This window comes from Colias croceus, chromosome 14, assembly GCF_905220415.1.
Source record: "Colias croceus chromosome 14, ilColCroc2.1".
In the NCBI taxonomy this organism is placed as follows: domain Eukaryota; kingdom Metazoa; phylum Arthropoda; class Insecta; order Lepidoptera; family Pieridae; genus Colias; species Colias croceus.
In genome coordinates, this window is record NC_059550.1 from 3,106,990 (window position 1) to 3,126,521 (window position 19,532).

Sequence of the window (19,532 nt, forward strand, 5' to 3'; positions counted from 1 at the left end):
TCATTTCTTTGATTAATGATTTAATCAACAAGAATTATGATTGCTAATAGTCAGGAAACAAACTGTCACAAACATTTCGAGCATATTAATCGTTAACGGCTTAATACTTCCTCAGAATATGAAGCTTACAAATCTGGTCCATTAAAATTGTAAATATGATCTAAAAATTTGCGATTCATTTGTACTAGATAAACTATGTACATGTAGGTACTTTCTTAATACATGTTCGATAATTTGTTCTTATTGCTTTTTAGATTGTTATTTATTATATTATTCCTAGGGTTATATCAATATAAAAGTTAATATTAACATTAGTTTTTGTTCTTCATAACTACTTTAGTTTAGTTGTCTGTTTATGTTAGTTAAGTTTCAAAGACCACGTACAGTGTACTGTTAGTATGTTCTGATGTAACAATAAGTCAAAATTACAAATAATGAGCTTTGTTTCAGCTAAAGCTTGAAAAGTAGTTCTATAGTTTATTATTCGTAGCGTACGCGCTATCAAACAAAGGTCTTTCATAACTAGTAATTTATCGTCTTTTTCACAAGAAACTTAAACAACGAACCGCTAATATGAATGTTACAATGACATCAAAGTGATTTTACAATCCGCACGAATAATTTGCGCAACAGTTAATTTAAACCACGTTATAGATTCCTCGAAGCACAGCTATAGTTATTATTCATGGGTAGTTAACTGGAGCTTCGCATGTTGCGTACAACGTGTTAAATTTATTTATTTTCGAACATTTTGTTTATACTGCGTCCGGATTGAACGTGTCGCAATATTCTATTTTACTTACATGAGCTTCCCTATTTGTTGAGGTGATTACTTCATAAGTAACAGCCAATTGTGAGTAAATTACAATTTTACTTCGCAAGAGCTTATTAGATCGATCGCGTTATTCTTTCGCTTGATATTTCATTTTATACCAGCGTCATTTTCGTATCGTTTTGATTAAACGTTTCACTTGTGATTTTGTGAGACTGTTATTTTGTTGCTTTTGTATCCATTTCTTTTAATTGAATCTATGACTCGGAAAATTTATCAAAAATGCAGATTTACAGTTCTTCTAGGTCTAGATCTTGTGTGTTGTTTTATTTAATGCTTTTGCTTCCATTTATTTTTGAATTGAATTAATTACTCATAAAATTTAACAGAAATGCAGATTTACAGTTCTTCTAGGTAATAAGACTAGATCACCCAATAAACAAATTTAAAGTACACATATCCTAAACTGTGTGTTAACAAAGCAAATAAATTCTATAGTAAAGCTTTATGAGTAATCACAAGGGTCTATCCGTATACTTTACGGGTGAGATAAAACAAGTTTGTCAAACACTTATAACTATGAAGCATTGTACGGAGAGCCTAAATCGTGCAGTTTCAGACCAAAGGAATTTATGATAGTCATAAAAACGTCCATTCGCCGCGGTTATCGCGAAAGGGTACGAACTTCGGCTACCTTACAGGCTATTTGTAAAAATTAATAGTACTATATCAAATTTTATGTAAATCGCCCAACGAAAACTTTTATTCCTGCCCAATATTTATCGGTTAGGTTGGCTATAAATAGCCACAAGGGATTGCGTGTAAATCTTTATCACCGGTTTACAATATATTATTCAGTAGCCAAACATATGCCAAACATTCGATACAGTATGAAATTTGCATACATGAATAATATGATGTTTTATACAAATTATTTCAGAGGTATTACGAAACACGTGCATTCACATAATACCTCTGACCGTGAAATTACACATATCACATACCTAATAATACTTAAGATATATTTTTCATAGTGATATTGAATGCAAAATAAAATGCACCATTAATGATAGTAAACATTTAAGATATAAATCACGTTGTCATTCAATCTAAACCAGAAACCAGAACTTCAAACAATACAAAACAACTGCAACGTCACGGTAAGTATATCTATCTTCATTACGAGTGGATGCGGAGTCAAAAGTGGTGCATCAAATAAGTTCACGTACTGGGCTACCATAATGTTTTATAGCAGTATTATTTTCAGAGTGATGGCGCTAGACAAACTATATAACGCTATCATTTTTTCACACTCAAAATAATACTGGTTCAAGACATCACTGTACTAAGAAAACTGCGAACTTACATCAGCACTTCCTCATACCGAGCAAACAGCGAGCCAGCTAAATAATTAATCATTGTTTCTTATAATTACTCGCGGTCTGGTAAAGAGTTCGGGATGCACGCTATACAATTAGCTCTTGGGGAATGCAGATAAGAGATTACGGAGTTAAACAGCTCTTGACACAATTCCATGCGGATCGTGTTTAAATTGTTCTCATGGTTAATAGGTTAATCGATTTGATGAAGATTGTTATGTTTTGTTTCAGATTGTCAAACGTAATGAACTGATGAGTCATGAAGAAACGGGCTGGAGAAGAAATCTCGAACTTTTCCTTCAGGCGTATCCATGTTCGACATCATCGTTTTGTCTAAATTAGTTCATCTTTTTCTACAACTGCCTGTTTTAGAAACAAAACTTGAAAGGCATTGTAAGATAAAAACTGAATGTAATTTTAAGATTTTTCTAATTCTATGATACGCTTAGCTCCATCGACGTAAAGTTTGCATACCGTCGCGCTGATTAAGAAATTTCATTTCCTTATAATTCAATAAAAATCAGCCGTGATAGCGTTTTCCCTTGGATCTTTGTTAAGATCTTTATAATTGTCCCTTTTCCGGACATTGTTAAGCACAATTCATCACTTTGCACACAGTTTACAAATAGGACCCTTTCAATTACTTTAATTTCTTATAGCATTAAAAACTTTATGAACGATTTAAAATCCAGCTAATTTTAAAACTGTAAACAATAAATATATTTTGTTTGTCAAGTTTGTCATTATAATATTTACTTATTTCATAACACGATATTATCTCGACTATAACTCTCTTGTGATTCAACATTATGCGATATTGTTAAATCATTTGTAAAGCAAACATTATCGTATCTGTGTCGCATCGTAAACACGGCTTAACTAAATCTGAGCAAAACCCAGCTAACACACTGCACTTGACGAGAAACATACCTTGCGCTAGATAAGCTACATTACTTAGCAGGAAATATCTTGTTAACAAAGCTTGTTTTAACTATTGCATATCGTTTTGCTAATAAATTCATTTTCAAATTTGGTTTTGTCTTGGTGTAGGTATTTTTATTCCTAAGATTTCTTATATTATATCCTCGAAAGTGTATCTTATATTTTATGCTTATATCACGTATTATATTATCATTTAAGCATTCTTTAAGTGACCTATTGAAAAAAAGATTAACGTTGAGCCTCTGAACTTCTTGTAATATTTTTTTAAAGAACACAACCGCTTATTTTATTTCCATTTATCGCAAGAACGCACATCTAAAAAATAATATTAACTTGCCAAATCTTGTAAATCTCTTTGCGATTATATCTTTAAAAGTTTCCTTCTCAATACCACTCTTCTTTTGGCAACCGCTTTGACGTATTTTACCTCAAGCACACTCTATTGTGAAATCAAGCACACTCCAAAATTCTTACACAAATCAAACATACCTATTACATATTAATAGCTCAATAATTTAAAAACCAAACTTTACTTATAACGACCCTAAACGGTTTTATTACGCTCGTACCACGTGGAACAAATCTATGGAAAGGTAAGAAACTAGGGTGCTGTATATAGGTCAGCACGGCATATGGTGCTTGAATTATGCATAAAACTGCACTGTCTCGAGTCGATAACTAGCTTACATGGAGTTTGGAAGTCTCAGATGTGCATATTTAATTTAGGATGTAATCTGCAACTTTATTTAAATTGCGAACTTAAGCGAGACACAAATACATTTTAACTTTGCCCTGTTTTAACGTCATTAAAATGTTATAATGCAATGAAAAATGTTCGCAGCAGTTCTTTAGACGTTGGAAATGCAATTAATGAAAACAGTTAGGGCGAGTGAATTATGATTGGAGGAAATATTGTTTAGTTTATAAATTTATGCTATCTTATTAAAATTTCGATTTAAGAACGACGTGATTAATGGGGCGATTTTTTAACTCAAGCCCGAAATTATTAACAGTTTACTGTTTTTTTTTCTATATATCTCACTTCAGAATTATGAATAAAGAATAATTATATTCATAGCTTGAATACAATAAAACATAGCCTGTACAAACCATGACCGTCGTAAATTCATAGAAATAACTGTTCCAGAATAAATAGACGGTTTACTTAGTTTGAGAAAACACAGCTTTGCGAAAACGTTACGCGCTGCGCCAACTCCTGTTTGCTCTCAGCATTCACCTATTGTACGACGAAAAGTTTAATTATTTTTCATTTTCACATACAAATATGTGAGTTATAACTAATTAAATGGGTTTCCTGTTGCATCACAAAGGCTGCTAACGTCGGCATTCATATAATATCACGTCAGACTAATTTTACCTTCAAAACCAAAGGAAATTAGAATTTAGAATGTTTTTTACCGGCCGTATTTTCTCACAATAATAACACAATAACGTGTACGAAGTTATTCTTTTAAATGTTTTAATTTATCTACTAATTATAATTTCAAACATCAAAAGCTGAAAGAAAACAGGAAAACAAAAGAAAATTACGATTAAAACAGTGAAAACAAAAAGCTAAAAATTAATACATTTTTAGTTAATTTTTAAAATATCGCTGAAATAATTATCTACAAATTGGAACGAAATTTTGGGCGTAGTTTCAAAGTAAAACAAAGTCCTACAAAAGTAAGTTGATAATGCTTATCTTCGTAAATGAAGAAAATTAAACATTGTTTGAGTCGTAAATTAACCACATTATAACTTTGAACGATAGTTTCGTATTGTTAGATGGCTAATTATAATTTTTTATGTAAGAGGTATCTAATAGCTTGCCTTAACAAGCCTAACAAGCTGGGCGGTAATATAATTAATAAGCAGAGGAAAAATGTATTATAATTGAAGCGATATTCTCAGCATTATAAAACAGTAGACCACAGATACATGGCACAAGAGAGCCAGCACTCGAACTTTAGCCGTTCGTCGGTCGCACGGGAATTTTAACTATTGTATAAGTGTTCTGTAAAAACATATAAATTCTAAGATAAGACCTTGGAGTAATAAACTTGGCTCAGAACTTCATCTGTGCATTCCTTTAGATTGTGTTAAATATGGAGCTAATTTTTGTATTGGGTATTGGCTACAGTAGGTATATAAGCAAAATGCTCGATAATGTACCTACATTTTCTACATTTTCTTGTTCATTTTTATTTACGCTTGATTTAACGGACTAGATACTTTAGCTCCAAGGATGTGTTTTCAAATGGTAAGTACTTAATCTAAAAAACAACAACAATATCTGACGGTTAAACTAGTCACAAATGCTCATGCTATATTGTTTACATACATCATCAGTACAAAATATCAAATTAAACTACTTAAAAATAGGTTAATAGTATTTTCATCTACAAACAATGTTATTGATGTTATAGTCCCCAATAAGATAAAAATGAACTAGAACGAAAATTAAAAGCGTAATAACTTAAAGTATCTTGCATGAAAATGAATCACAATTAATCAGTAGTCTATAATGAACACGGTTTATACTTTAATAAAATACCCTGCTAATTAAAATTTATTTCTCCAAGGACTCTCCACAATCCCCGCCAATTATTTTTAAAACGTAATTGCTCTCCATTCGGAAATCCATCATTCATTATAATACTTGTGTATTTCATAAATTAATCTTCTAATAAAAAAAGAAATTTATAAAAGGAAACAAACAAAATCTTTCCACTTAAGATTTTTTAATAGAGCAGAAATAATAGCTCCTAAAATTTATGTGATCAGACTGCAGAGGCTTCCCTTCTGCTTTATCTACATTAGGTACAATTTTATTAGCTTGTAATTCGATTCTAAAAACCAAGTCATGGTTTCAATATAAGTATTATAGTAATTTTTTACTACATTATCTCAATAAATATTGACATATGGGTAGTAGGTATAGGTGAGGTAATTTTTTATGTTTTATGTTATAGCAGCTAAAGAATCCCATGAATCGACTGATGGTTAGTGATAACCACCGCCCATGAAGAGCTTTGCAGAGGATCCATAATGGATTGCCAACTTAAAAAGGATACGAGGTAAGGAAACGATTGATGGGTGGAATGAACGAACGGACTGTGAATCTTAGCCGAAAAGCGTTAACGTTAAAACGCCGCTTCACAATTCTACTACTTGATATTTAGTATTATAGCATTCAAATGCTTTATAATTTATAAATGAGACATTTGTAAAGAATAGAAAAATTTATATCACAAGGGACTAGAGCCCGCGTCTTTCTGCCGAAAGAGTAGAAGAAATTCGATTGCTCAGGCAGGATTACGGTTGGTCGAGAGGCTAGGCGTTGCCCCGGAAAAGCAGAAAGACGCGGGTTCGAATCCCGCCTCGTGATCGAATTCTTTCAATTCTTTAAACATTTCTAATGTTTACTATTATTTGCAGTCGATTTTCTGTGTGTGTTGACCTAATTCATGCCAAACAGTGCTTGACTCCATGGAAAAGCGGTTATGGATCACTTGACTCTTTCGCTTCTAATTAAACCATGTTCATACTCATAGACATAAGATCAATTGGTTTTTTTTCAGGCATGATGCATCGATTTTAATTTATCAGCATTGTTAGCATGAAGCACTAATACTTCAACTACGATCTTCGAAACTTCGATGCGACAAATCGCTTAGAAAAAGTGATTAAACGAAACGGACGCGACGAAGTAATCAAGAAATTCACGAAATAGTTGAATGGAAAAAGTTTAAATAGGTGGATTCGTTGCTGAAATAAATCCTTCTCGGTTTCATAACATTTTTTCAATTAAAATTCTTCGCCGCGCTGAAATGAATGCATTTAATTACATAATACTTTTATGTCTTATCGCCCAACTGCACTCATTTTCCTGCAAAATGTTAAAACGCGGAAACTATTCAACCACATTTTTCGATGCGAACATTTCGGTTTATATTTTTAAAATCTGAATATTCAGAGAATTTTTCTCATCTCATAGAGTCTGTAATCAATTCAACCGTACAGCTCTTCCGTAAATGAATTTTAAATTTGCATTTTATTTTTTTGTATGTACTTGTGATTCTAGTTTTTTTATGTTATTTACAATTCATTACTATTATGGTTGAATTTTTTCAAATTTATTTTTATCATAGAATTCCATGCTATTATTTTATTCTATTTAATTTTTGGCTGCAAAAAATACAATTGTACTAAAAGAGAATAAAATTAGTCTGATAATTTTTTGTTTAAAAATATTGCCTTCATACAATACTAAAAAAAATAATCAATGAATGAAAACAAATAACTAAAGATACTTTAACTTTAAATTCAGACAACCTTGAACACTTTTAAGTTAAAATTTAAGACGTAGAAAAGACAGACGTCTTTCTTATAAATTTATGCGAATTCTCCGTTAAAAACAATGTTTTCTAAACACAAAATTAGTTTTGTGCAAATGCATTGTAATTTGTGCATATAAAAAACCTCGTAAAAATCACGAATTGTATACTTTTTCTAGATTTACGATATGTAAATATCCTAAAAGAGATCTAGGTGGCCTTAAACATCCCACGCCAGCGGACAAGGTGTTAGCAAATGGCTCAGCAATGATCGAGGTCAAATTCAAGATACTGTCTTTAACCCAATCTATTAAGTAAACGCATAAAACAATGTTTGCAAAATACACGAAGAAATAGTCAAAATACCAATACAAAGAAATAATTATTACAATCGGAGAAACGAGAATAAAACGCGTATTTTGTATAAAGTTATAAAAACCGATATGAAGTCTAAAAATAAAACTCTAAAACATTAATATTTTATATCCCATTTCACCAAAACTTTAATATTATCTAAATACTTAGTTACTACAAACGATATTAAAACGTTCATTAGTCATTGCCCTTTGAAAAGTAAATAACACAGTAGATCACATTCACATTATCTATCAAATTAATTCGAGCAATCGGGTTACTTAAACATTGGTGTTTAATAAGGTTAGGTAAACATTTTGAGGTACAATCATTTGTTTACACGCCCTTTCTAACTTGCCAGTTATGTATTGTTAATTATACGGCGACCTACAGAGATGACGGATGAGTTACGTCATTCTAATGGGCTACAGTCGACACAAAGCGGAATCCTGCCCATGATCACTGGGTCATTTCGTTTGACATGTCACTAAATAAATGTAGACCTTAATAATCACTAAAGTGATAATGTACACGCGTTTATCCGCATTGTCTATCATAATAAAATCGAAGTAGTCGAGCATATTACGATAAAATAACGTTCCAAATAACTGGAACGTGAATATGTTGCACTTGCATAGATAAGGTAATACGAGTGTGTTCATGAATTTCATAGGTAATTATCAGTTCGAGAAGATCGTATCCGGAAAGTACTAAGCTTAAAAGCATTTTACAAGTAGCGCTCATTGGCCCTCATCGATATTCAGTTCGAGCAGAAGCTGTGAAACCTTACTGTTATAATGCTGCCGTATAAGTAGATACAATGTAAAATCATGAAGTAAACAATAGCACAATTTCAATAAAGATACCGAGGTATTTTATAGCTAGTAGCGTATGCGTAAATGGAATCCGACACGCAAATAGAGATAAAGCACTGTTACTGGTTTAACGGGCTGGCTTCATCCATGAATCGTAATAATTCGACGTACTGCAATACTGAAACACATTTGTAAATCCCATTCAATGTACAAGAAATGAATGTAAATTTATTTGAGGGAAATAAATTTGGCCTTTAATATTGTAGGCTCGTTCTGGTTTAAAAATGCAATGTGCATACAAAAAACTGCTTATTCCTTGTTCACATATTATGTGTTTTGGAACAAAAATATAATACTGCGTAAAAACCGCCACTTCAATACGAAAAACAATTGTATGGTTAACAATTGCTTGCACTCGAATTCTCGAAGTTGGCGTTGAATATTTTTTAGTGAATTTTGCTTTAGAGAAAAAGTGTGGATAAAATAATACAAGTGAGTTTTACTGTAAATTTAGTCATATTGTTTGGTTTATAAATCTGTTTTAGGGAGGTTTTTTTTACATAAATGTTCACAAAACCTTTTGTTAATTCGTATTCTTATTATTGTTGGTACCTCGAATAAGGCAATAAGCTTTGTGATTGCTGAAACTTTTGTCCCTTACGAATAAACAAGTATACAAATACATAGATTAAATACTGTAAATGCTATTAAATTCTAAATCTAAACGAGAAAAGATTTTACCAAGTTCCAATGCATTTGCTTCACGGAATCCGTTCGGCTAATTGGTTCGTATGTAATCAACTTTAGACGTCCGCGTTGGAACCGTTCGACTCAATATTTGCTGACTGAAGCACTTATGCGAGATATTTCATTTAAGAAGAGCATAGCGGTATTGTATTTATCAGTTTAATATATTATGTTTATATTGCGAGAATCCCTTGTGGGGCAGATGCTTTCATATTTGTATCCTTGATCGATACTCTTGAAAGACAAATTCTTTTTATGTTTTTATTATTACTGTTCCCATATAGGAACAACCCTGGGATTTCTTTATTATTTTAATCTAAATACAGCCTACGTATAGCTGGGATTCTTACCACTGTAACGTCTGCAATTCAGAGTGCTATTTCCCTGGCTAATATTGTTGGTACTTTAGGGTGTATCCGTGTGAAACTCCTTCGTTTGGGGCTTTGGAATTGTGCCCAGATAATAACATTATTAAGTCATATTATGTAAACACCAGTATTGCGATATAATCGCAGTTGTATATATTTTATTCGAATGACTGTAATAATAAATTCATAGAAGAAAAACTATTAACTACAGAAAAGGAGAAGTAGTTTAAAAATTTTTGAGACAGAATTTTATCACATCAACAACAAAAGGCAACAACTTTCAAGCTGGAAGATCAAATAATAAACATGTACGGAATAAGAAACGAAATTGATTAAAGGAACAAGAATTTAAATATTTAATACATAGTGTACAAGGGCCAAACGTAGGTGAATCCTTCCCCAATAAATTTACATTTTATCCCTTCAAAGCATGCATCTTACTAACTTTAAACCTTAACCTTCTAAGCATAGAAAATTTACCGACATGCATGTAGATTGTAGAGCTAATACAATAATAATATAGAGTCCGATGTTTTTGCTAAATAATAAAAAATTATATTTGTTAAAATAAATTTTTAACAAAAGGTAAAATAACAAAACAGAAAACACAATCCTAAGTATTTATTGTTCAATAGCACATACCTACCACTACCTACTAGTTTTTAATATTATAATTAACTAGCGGTCCGCCCTGGCTTCGCCCGTGGTACATATTCACGTTCTCTCTACATAAGAACCATCCTCGTACTTCAAGGAATATAATAAAAAAAGAATTAAAGAAAACGGTTCAGCCGTTCTCGAGTTATGCGCTTACCAACACATTTTGCGATTCATTTTTATATTATAAGATTAATTTTTGTTAAATAAATTCTTACGTGTTAAATCTGAAGTGGACCTATTTAATGTTAATATTGTATAGTTTGTCTCTAATTGTACCTTATTTTTAAGTCAAACTTTATAATAATTTTTATCTTTGTACGTGTTGGTATGTTTTGTACTGTAAGTCAAAGATAAATAAATGGCCATGTACAATCTGCTTGGTTATTAATTAAATCTGCCTCGATAAATGTAATAAACTCATCCAGATGGTGCGAGATTATCCACTAAACGCTATTGTGGTTAACAATATACATGAGAATTTGGTCATGCAAAGGCCGGAATACTGTCAAATGTGCAACGGACAGGTGTCACACGTTTGGGTTAACATTGTAGACAAGTATATTCTCTATCATATTATTATATTATTACTAGCTGTCCCGCCAAACGTTATTCTCTTATCACGTATGAGTATGAAAAATAGGTGTTCTCCGCATTCACGACACACAAAATTTCATGAGAATCAGTCAACTTGTTTCAGAGGAGTTTTTAGAGCTAGCGCGCAAGAGCAACTTTTGTCTCCGCAACTATTTCGTCTCTCCCAGCCCATAGAGTTGATGGGAGAGACAAAATAGTTGCGGAGACAAAAGCTGCTCTTGCGCGCTAGCTCTAACTACAAACACCGCTTGACGAGAATTTGATACATTAGTGATTAGAAGATATGTATTTTGTTTTAAATAACTGGTTTGTATGATTTTTCTTACATCTCCTTTCACGTTTTCGATCTGGTGATAGGTTGCTATAGAGAAAAATATAGTCTAATTTTTGACGCAGTGAAATATTATCTCATTTGGGCACTCGGGTCGACCTGCGGGTAGTAATAAAAGAACACCACCTGTATTCTAAATTCTGCTTAAGATACAGCATGTTATTCCAGTGGATGCTTAAGCACTGTGTTTCCGTCTGGACCATTTAACGTTTTATAATTGAAAAATTAATGGAACAATTTCTTACGTAGATTCTAAAATAATTTACATAATAGAAATGAAACTTATGGAGAAATAGAGAAACACGTTTCTCTATGTTATTATAAAATTAGGTATTACATATATTAATTTATATAAGACACGGATTATCAAGTTATATGTAGATATTAGCCTGATCCGATATTTTTAATGACAAATATTAAGAGGTTTATAAAAGGATTAGGATAAGTAGTTCAAAAGATTACTAGCCGGCAAGAGGCTATAGAAGTGTTTAAAATATTTTTCAAATCAATTGGGAAGTGTACAAAGTACCACCCGAATTATTGATTAACGTTCATAATTCAAAAATAGAATTGGGAAAATCAGCGATTGGAAAAAAATATAGGTACATCTCGTATATTTTTTTCCTATTGTTACCTATAGAGATAGATAAATTTTATTGATAGAGTTATTTTTTAAATGATTCTCATTTTTTTACAACGATACCGCAGAATAATAATTGACGATAGGTACCTACTGTTAAAGTTTGTACATCATAGGAAGGATGCTAATAAAATACATTTCAAACCAGAGTATGCATAGGTATAATATTATAGTAAGTTAAGTACATATTTTTACTATTTTTATTTATCAGACAAAGACAGAGTCTTGCAACATTTTCATTTCCCAGTCTCGTTTACAGGAATTAATGGAAATTGTTTTTGCCTTCTCATAAAAGGTCATCGAATTATTATTTAGGATATAATTCTGTCTTAGTGATTTCAAAAATAAAAGGAAATGTAGAACATCGTACCAAAGATCAAACTATTACGAACGTAAATGTTTACGAGGACGTTATAAATTCGTTACTTACTTTTTCACTCAAAAATGGCTCATAGGTAGATAATTAACTATTTTACTTCTATTGAGTAGCAACCGCACACCAGTGCAAACTTAGCACCCCATCTATGGAATTTTGGGTCGAAAATGACCTTGATCGTTAGGTCCCCGTTAGGTCCTTTAAGGTCCCACAATTTTTTCGTTAGGTCCCCTTTAGTTTTTTTTAAATAATTTTTTAAATTTTAGGTATAAAAAAAGTGCACTTTAGCACCCCATCCATAGAATTTTGGGTCAAAAATGACCTTAATCGATAGGTCTCCGTTAGGTCCTATAAGGTCCCACAATTTTTTCGTTAGGTCCCCTTTAGTTTTATTTTAATATTTTTTTTTTTATTTTAGGTATAAAAAAGTTACACTTTAGCACCCCATCCATAGCAAAATTGGCGAATTTTATCAAAATCGTATTCTTTACCGTTAGGTCCGTAGAGGCCCATCATTGAAATTGTTAAATTATTTATGTTATTAAATCTATATATATAAAAGAAAGTCGTGTTAGTTACTCCACTTATAACTCAAGAACGGCTGAACCGATTTAGCTGAAAATTGGCAGGGAGGTAGTTTAGAGCCAGGAGAAGGATATAGGATACTAAATACGTACCACGGGCGAAGCCGGGGCGGACCACTAGTTATAAAATAATTGAAACCTGCGCATGCGCCTTAGAGCATTAAGGCATGCGCACATCATACATAAACAGTGCGAAATTTAAATTGGTATCGTTTCATTTATTAAATTAAATCAATAAATAAATCTATACTAGTCACGTCTGGTTCGAAAGATGAAACTGGCTTTTTATTTCGAAAATTTAATGGCAACACTTGCCAGTTAACTGTCATTAAAACCTGAGTTGTTGATGTGTCAAACCAAGAAGCTTATATCTATAAGATATAAGCTTCTTGTGTCAAACAAAGAGAGTAATATAAGGGGGTGTCAAAGCTTGTCAGTGATTTTTTTTTCTGCGATTTTAGCTTAGGATTTTAGTGATTTCTAAAAAAAAAAAATATTTTTGAAAACTGAGTTGAAAACATGACGAAAACTTTAAACTATGATTAATAAATTTAAAATGAAACAATTTGAAAGAGATGTAGTTTTTAAGGAAAAACAAGAGTGTTTACAAGAAATATCTCAATGCATTGTTAAGTGTGACTTGATATTTTGATGCTTTTCATCTGGATTGCATTGCACATTATTAAAAGTAGTTATGATTTGTTTAAAATTATTATTATTATTTTACATGAATGATACCAGTAATCCAGTTAAAAACTATTCAAGCAACAATATAAAATTGAACGATCAGGTCCGTTCAAAATGTTTAAAGACACAAAATCAGTATCTATTTATTCTATGACCGAACCATGTTATTCATGTTGAAGGGCAGTACAAAAAAAACAAGATGGAATAACTGCAGAAATGGAAGAGTTAATGATGTCAGAGATAATGATAGTGATTCTTATTCTTTATTCGCGGCTTAAAGCCAGTTTCATCTTTCGAACCAGACGTGACTAGTATAGATTTATTTATTGATTTAATTTAATAAATGAAACGATACCAATTTAAATTTCGCACTGTTTATGTATGATGTGCGCATGCCTTAATGCTCTAAGGCGCATGCGCAGGTTTCAATTATTTTATAACTAGTGGTCCGCCCCGGCTTCGCCCGTGGTACGTATTTAGTATCCTTTATCCTTCTCCTGGCTCTAAACTACCTCCCTGCCAATTTTCAGCTAAATCGGTTCAGCCGTTCTTGAGTTATAAGTGGAGTAACTAACACGACTTTCTTTTATATATATAGATTTAATAACATAAATAATTTAACAATTTCAATGATGGGCCTCTACGGACCTAACGGTAAAGAATACGATTTTGATAAAATTCGCCAATTTTGCTATGGATGGGGTGCTAAAGTGTAACTTTTTTATACCTAAAATAAAAAAAAAAAATATTAAAATAAAACTAAAGGGGACCTAACGAAAAAATTGTGGGACCTTATAGGACCTAACGGAGACCTATCGATTAAGGTCATTTTTGACCCAAAATTCTATGGATGGGGTGCTAAAGTGCACTTTTTTTATACCTAAAATTTAAAAAATTATTTAAAAAAAAACTAAAGGGGACCTAACGAAAAAATTGTGGGACCTTAAAGGACCTAACGGGGACCTAACGATCAAGGTCATTTTCGACCCAAAATTCCATAGATGGGGTGCTAAGTTTGCACTGGTCAACCGCACGTTTAACATCGAAGCTTAGAAGAATATTCTAAATAATAAAATTTTTATTCATTCTTTTGTTGGCTGGATTCGACTCCGGATATATTCTGTATTTTTTTTTTGTTATAATCACAAACCTAGCGGAGACAAATTCAAACAACCGTTCAGCCGTTCTTGAGTTATTAGGTATTAGGTACTATATGCTTACACATAGTGACATTTAAGAAAAGGTTTACCTAATATTAGATATATACCTATGTATGTAGTTATATTTATAATTTAGACTTGCAGATGAAGAAGCCAAAACATTAATAATCTCTTATCAATATCTTTTACAAGATAAATATTATCTCTTGCCGTCATTATGCTAAAATCCTCTAAAGGTCAACAAAGTTTCAAGAACTACCACCATAAGTCCAACTAAATTCCATCAAAGGACTCCAAAAATATATAGGTACCTAACGTCACCAAATATTTTACATGTAACATGCAGGTATAATTAATAAGATTATTATGTATCTCACACCTTTTAAGTTTTAATATTGTGAAATTTATCCGTTTTTGCTCATTTTTGCTATTGTTTTTTTATTTGTGGGTACACTTTTTCATACTTAAAAAAAACGTTTTTCATAAATTTCAATATTAAGGGATTATTTAAAAATATTGCTAACAAGTTCTGTATTCTGAGCAAATGGCTAACAATATAATATTATCTTCTGCTTAGTCTTGTATTAAATCCGTAAGGAAATATTAAAAAAAAACCTTATTCTAATATTACTTACCGTTAAAAAGTAACAATTTTGTACACTTTCACTTCCTATTATTTAAACATTGGAGGTACATAATTAATTGTCCTATGATCGATCTCTTATATGATATTTCTTGTAACTAAAATAAATCAATTAAACATAAAATCACGCAAAAGCGAACTTTAAAATTACAGGAGGACTACACAGCTGACAGCCGGCTTTTTCAAACGTTCACGCTTATTTGCCGCCTTCGCGACTGCGTCCTACAACGAGTGCCTACGAACGAATTAGCTACGAAATAAATTCCCGCCAATTAAAAGTTTAACTGTTTGGAAGCTAAAATAAACTCAAAATTATTAGAAGAATAAATTAAATTATTTTATGTAGAATGCGTAAACAAATTACATTGTAACTATTTAAATATTTTCTAAAAACATTTAATTAACACAGTGCCATCTATTATAAGTCGTCAAAATAACAATGCCTCCAAACTTTCGCCATAGATGTCGGTAAAGTTAACAAATAGAAAATAGAATGTTAGAAAAACCTTAAACCTTGAAGAGCATATTACTATAAAGAAATACAAACAATATTATGATATTGTTACGTTTCCCAGATAGAAGTTCATTCGTTCACAGATCGTTTCATTGTAAATCTTTATCTGTTAAAGACTTGCGCTGTGATGAAGATCTGTCAATCTGTCATTCACTCATTGCACAATTTGTAGAAAAATTTTGTTGAGGTTATAGGGAAGCAATAGGGAAGATTTAACTGTAAAAGTTATTAGATATTGTGAAACTGTCTAACAATGGCGCAAAGTAAGCTCAACGATATGGCTGGCAAATTTGCAAAGGGAGGGCCACCTGGACTTGGTATTGGTTTGAAAGTAGCTGCGGTACTAGGTGCGGCGGCCTACGGCGTCTCCCAATCCGTGTTTACCGTGGAGGGTGGTCATCGTGCTATCATGTTCAATAGGATAGGAGGAATTCAAAATCACGTAATGGCTGAAGGCATGCATTTCCGAATTCCATGGTTCCAGTACCCCATCATTTATGATATCAGATCCCGCCCCAGAAAAATTTCCTCCCCCACAGGATCAAAGGATTTACAAATGGTCAACATTTCACTTCGAGTATTGTCACGTCCCGACTCTGCTAGCCTTCCAACCATGTACAGACAGCTTGGAATCGATTATGATGAAAAAGTTCTACCATCTATTTGTAATGAAGTTTTAAAGTCTGTTGTTGCTAAGTTTAACGCTTCTCAATTGATTACACAGCGTCAGCAAGTTTCTCTGCTTATAAGAAGAGAGCTTGTGGAACGTGCAGCTGATTTCCACATTATCTTAGATGATGTCTCTCTGACTGAATTGAGTTTTGGAAAGGAATATACTGCTGCTGTAGAAGCTAAGCAAGTAGCACAACAAGAAGCTCAAAGAGCTGCTTTCGTAGTTGAAAGGGCTAAGCAAGAGCGCCAACAGAAAATTGTACAAGCTGAGGGTGAAGCAGAAGCTGCTGACATGTTGGGAAAAGCCATGGGAATGAGCCCAGGTTACCTGAAATTGCGCAAAATCCGTGCAGCACAGAGTATCTCCAGAATGCTCGCACAGTCTCAGAATAGGGTATTCCTGTCTGGTAACAGCTTGATGATCAACCTTCAAGATCCATCCTTTGATGACCTTTCAGAGAAACTTACTAAGAAGAAGTAACATGAGGCCTTGAAAGAGTATGCAACAGAGTTGGATCCTACTCTTTCTACAAATGATGCCTATTTTATAAGTGGTACTGCTTCAGCAACTATGTAATAAACAATGTATTTGTGCATTTGTTAAGAGTGTATAAGGGTTCAGTTTAATTTTCCTGCATTTCATGTTATTTAGTTGTAGATATAGAAGTAATTATGTAAATCATAATGATTATACCAAGGTAGTAATAAAATGGTTGTTTTATTCAATTTATTTCAAAAACCAATATTGTTCCATTAATATTCCATTCATTTACCAAATAATCATATATAATATATTATTTTATGGTACCCCTCCCTTACATTTTATGTTCAATTTTTTTACAACAATAATGTGAGGAATTTATAGTTTACAATTTACATAATACTTCTTTCACAAATACAATGTGACAAATATTTAATTTCCGATTATCATATTGAATTTACAAAGATACAATATATCAGTATACATAATATTACTTTGTCCTATGATTAAGGATTATTATATATTATCTTCTTATATGTAAAAATGAATCGCAAAATGTGTTGGTAAGCGCATAACTCGAGAACGGCTGAACCGATTTCGATAATTCATTTTTTATTATATTCCTTGAAGTACGAGGATGGTTCTTATGTAGAGAAAACGTAAACATGTACTACGGGCGAAGCCGGGGCGGACCGTTAGTTATATATATATAAGATAATTGCAGTCAGTAAACATTATTAGTTAGTAAAGGCAATAAATGCACCTCTCAAACTTTTTATTATGGCCCAATAAAAAGTAAGGTGGAGGAACACTCCTTTGTATGCTCTGATTTAAAATACCACTTTCCTGAAATAAACATTTATCACATTGACTAAACAATTTTGGTCTTAATACTATAGCCACTATTACTATAGCTGTTTCGTTGAAGTATGATAACTAACATTGTGTCACAAGAATGCTTTTAGCTTCATGTAGGTATATTGAGTCTACTTATAAGTTGGTATACAATGAAGAGTTTAATATAAATAAATTTTCGATATCACCAATTAAAACTACTTCACATTTTTCAAAAATGCACATGTTAAGTATATCCAATTTTCAATTATTAAAACAGATCATACTCGTTCTGCATAAAACCAAATTAAAATAAAATGTCTTGTAGTACCTTTAATTTTTATTTGTATCTAAAATCCAGCATCAATATATTGTTTAAAAAAATGTATAATGTAAAAGAATCACAAAATGTGTTGATAAGCACAAAACTTGACGACTGAAACAAATTTGGTTAATTATTATTTTTTAATATTATATTATATTCATTTTCTTATCAAGAGAAAACATTATCATTTACCACGGGGTAAGCTGACACACCTCTACTTCTATCTAGTAATTAATAAAACTCAATATTTATTTTAAAGACAATTTATTTAACATTAATCAATGAAGTAATAATTTATGTACACTACAAGATTGTAATGTGGGCAAAGAATGATAAACATACTCTCAGCAACACTGACAATAGTTCTAGAAATATCTATCAATCAGGACAATGTTCTAATCAATCAGCTTCTAATGTTTTATAGCGGAAGGTTGAGGCAATCGGTATTTGGCCATTTCTTTTTCCGCTTCAAAGAAACTCATGTTGTCATACAAAAAATATTCAGGCACTTTATAGGGTCCAGCTTTATTCGGGTCAACATTTGGGCCGACTGGTTGAGATGCATTATGAATGACTGCACTGCTTAATCCAGGCACCTCCGCATTAACAGTCGGAGAACTTGAAGTATGACTAGAACTTTGACTCTGACCAGAACCCTCACTAAATCTCCTGGCAAATACTCCAATTATTGTTCTTTTAACGCCTAATCTAGCAATCATTTTTATTTTTTATAAGTTACACAATCGCAGTCTAAATTTTTGTGCTTAAAATACCTACTAATACCGTAATACGTCATACTCAACGTCAATTTACCTCAACTGTCAATGTCAATTGTCAATTGTCAAAGTCTAAGGTCAACCGTCAAAATGAAAAGCGGTCAAATTTCAAAGTCAAAAGAATTGACAAAATCGTGCAGTATGAGCTCGAGTATGAGAGCCGAAAGCTGACGTTCTGGCTAAATCTGCCATTCAACATGGTACTCTGGAGCATTATCTAATTATGCCCACGATCTTTCTTCTCTTTCTAAGGATCGCTTGGATCATACATGGAACAGTCAGTGGAAAAATTCAACCAAAGGGAAATTTTATAGAGATATCCAACCCTCAATTCCACGTAAGCCCTGGTTCTTCCGTTTCCCTAATATAGACAAGCCTACTGTTTCCACCATTTGCCGCCTCCGTTTAGGTCACAATACCACTCCTATTCATTTATTTAAAATTCATGTTCGTGACCATTCTCTCTGTGAGTGTGGTATAGACGAAGGTAGTTATGACCATTTATTCTTTGTTTGCCCAAAGCTCCGAATCTCACTTC

At 32.3% G+C, this 19,532-nt stretch overlaps 2 protein-coding genes and 1 long non-coding RNA gene across 3 annotated transcripts in view; 2 read left to right on the top strand and 1 right to left on the bottom strand.

Annotated features, from left to right (window-relative positions):
• LOC123697259 (connectin-like) overlaps window positions 1–15,607 on the bottom strand; it is a 56,753-nt gene extending 41,146 nt beyond the window's left edge. Inside the window, exon 1 of the mRNA XM_045643713.1 lies at window positions 15,385–15,607. The gene's annotated coding sequence lies outside the window, so the exon portion shown is untranslated. The remainder of the gene's footprint in view (window positions 1–15,384) is intronic.
• On the top strand, window positions 2,387–6,892 carry LOC123697260. Its single transcript, XR_006752219.1, has 3 exons — window positions 2,387–2,562; window positions 6,069–6,173; window positions 6,678–6,892. It is a non-coding gene; the product is annotated as an uncharacterized LOC123697260 (long non-coding RNA).
• Window positions 15,608–16,039: 432 nt separating the features above from the next.
• Window positions 16,040–17,288, top strand: LOC123697436 (prohibitin-2). The gene has a single exon (XM_045643954.1). The coding sequence runs from the start codon at window positions 16,160–16,162 to the stop codon at window positions 17,057–17,059; it is 900 nt and encodes a 299-aa protein (XP_045499910.1). The 5' UTR covers window positions 16,040–16,159; the 3' UTR covers window positions 17,060–17,288.
• Window positions 17,289–19,532: the final 2,244 nt, after the last annotated feature.

Excerpts from the sequence above, each read along its gene's own strand:
- LOC123697436 (XM_045643954.1), top strand. The coding sequence starts at position 16,160 with ATGGCGCAAAGTAAGCTCAACGATATGGCTGGCAAATTTGCAAAGGGA.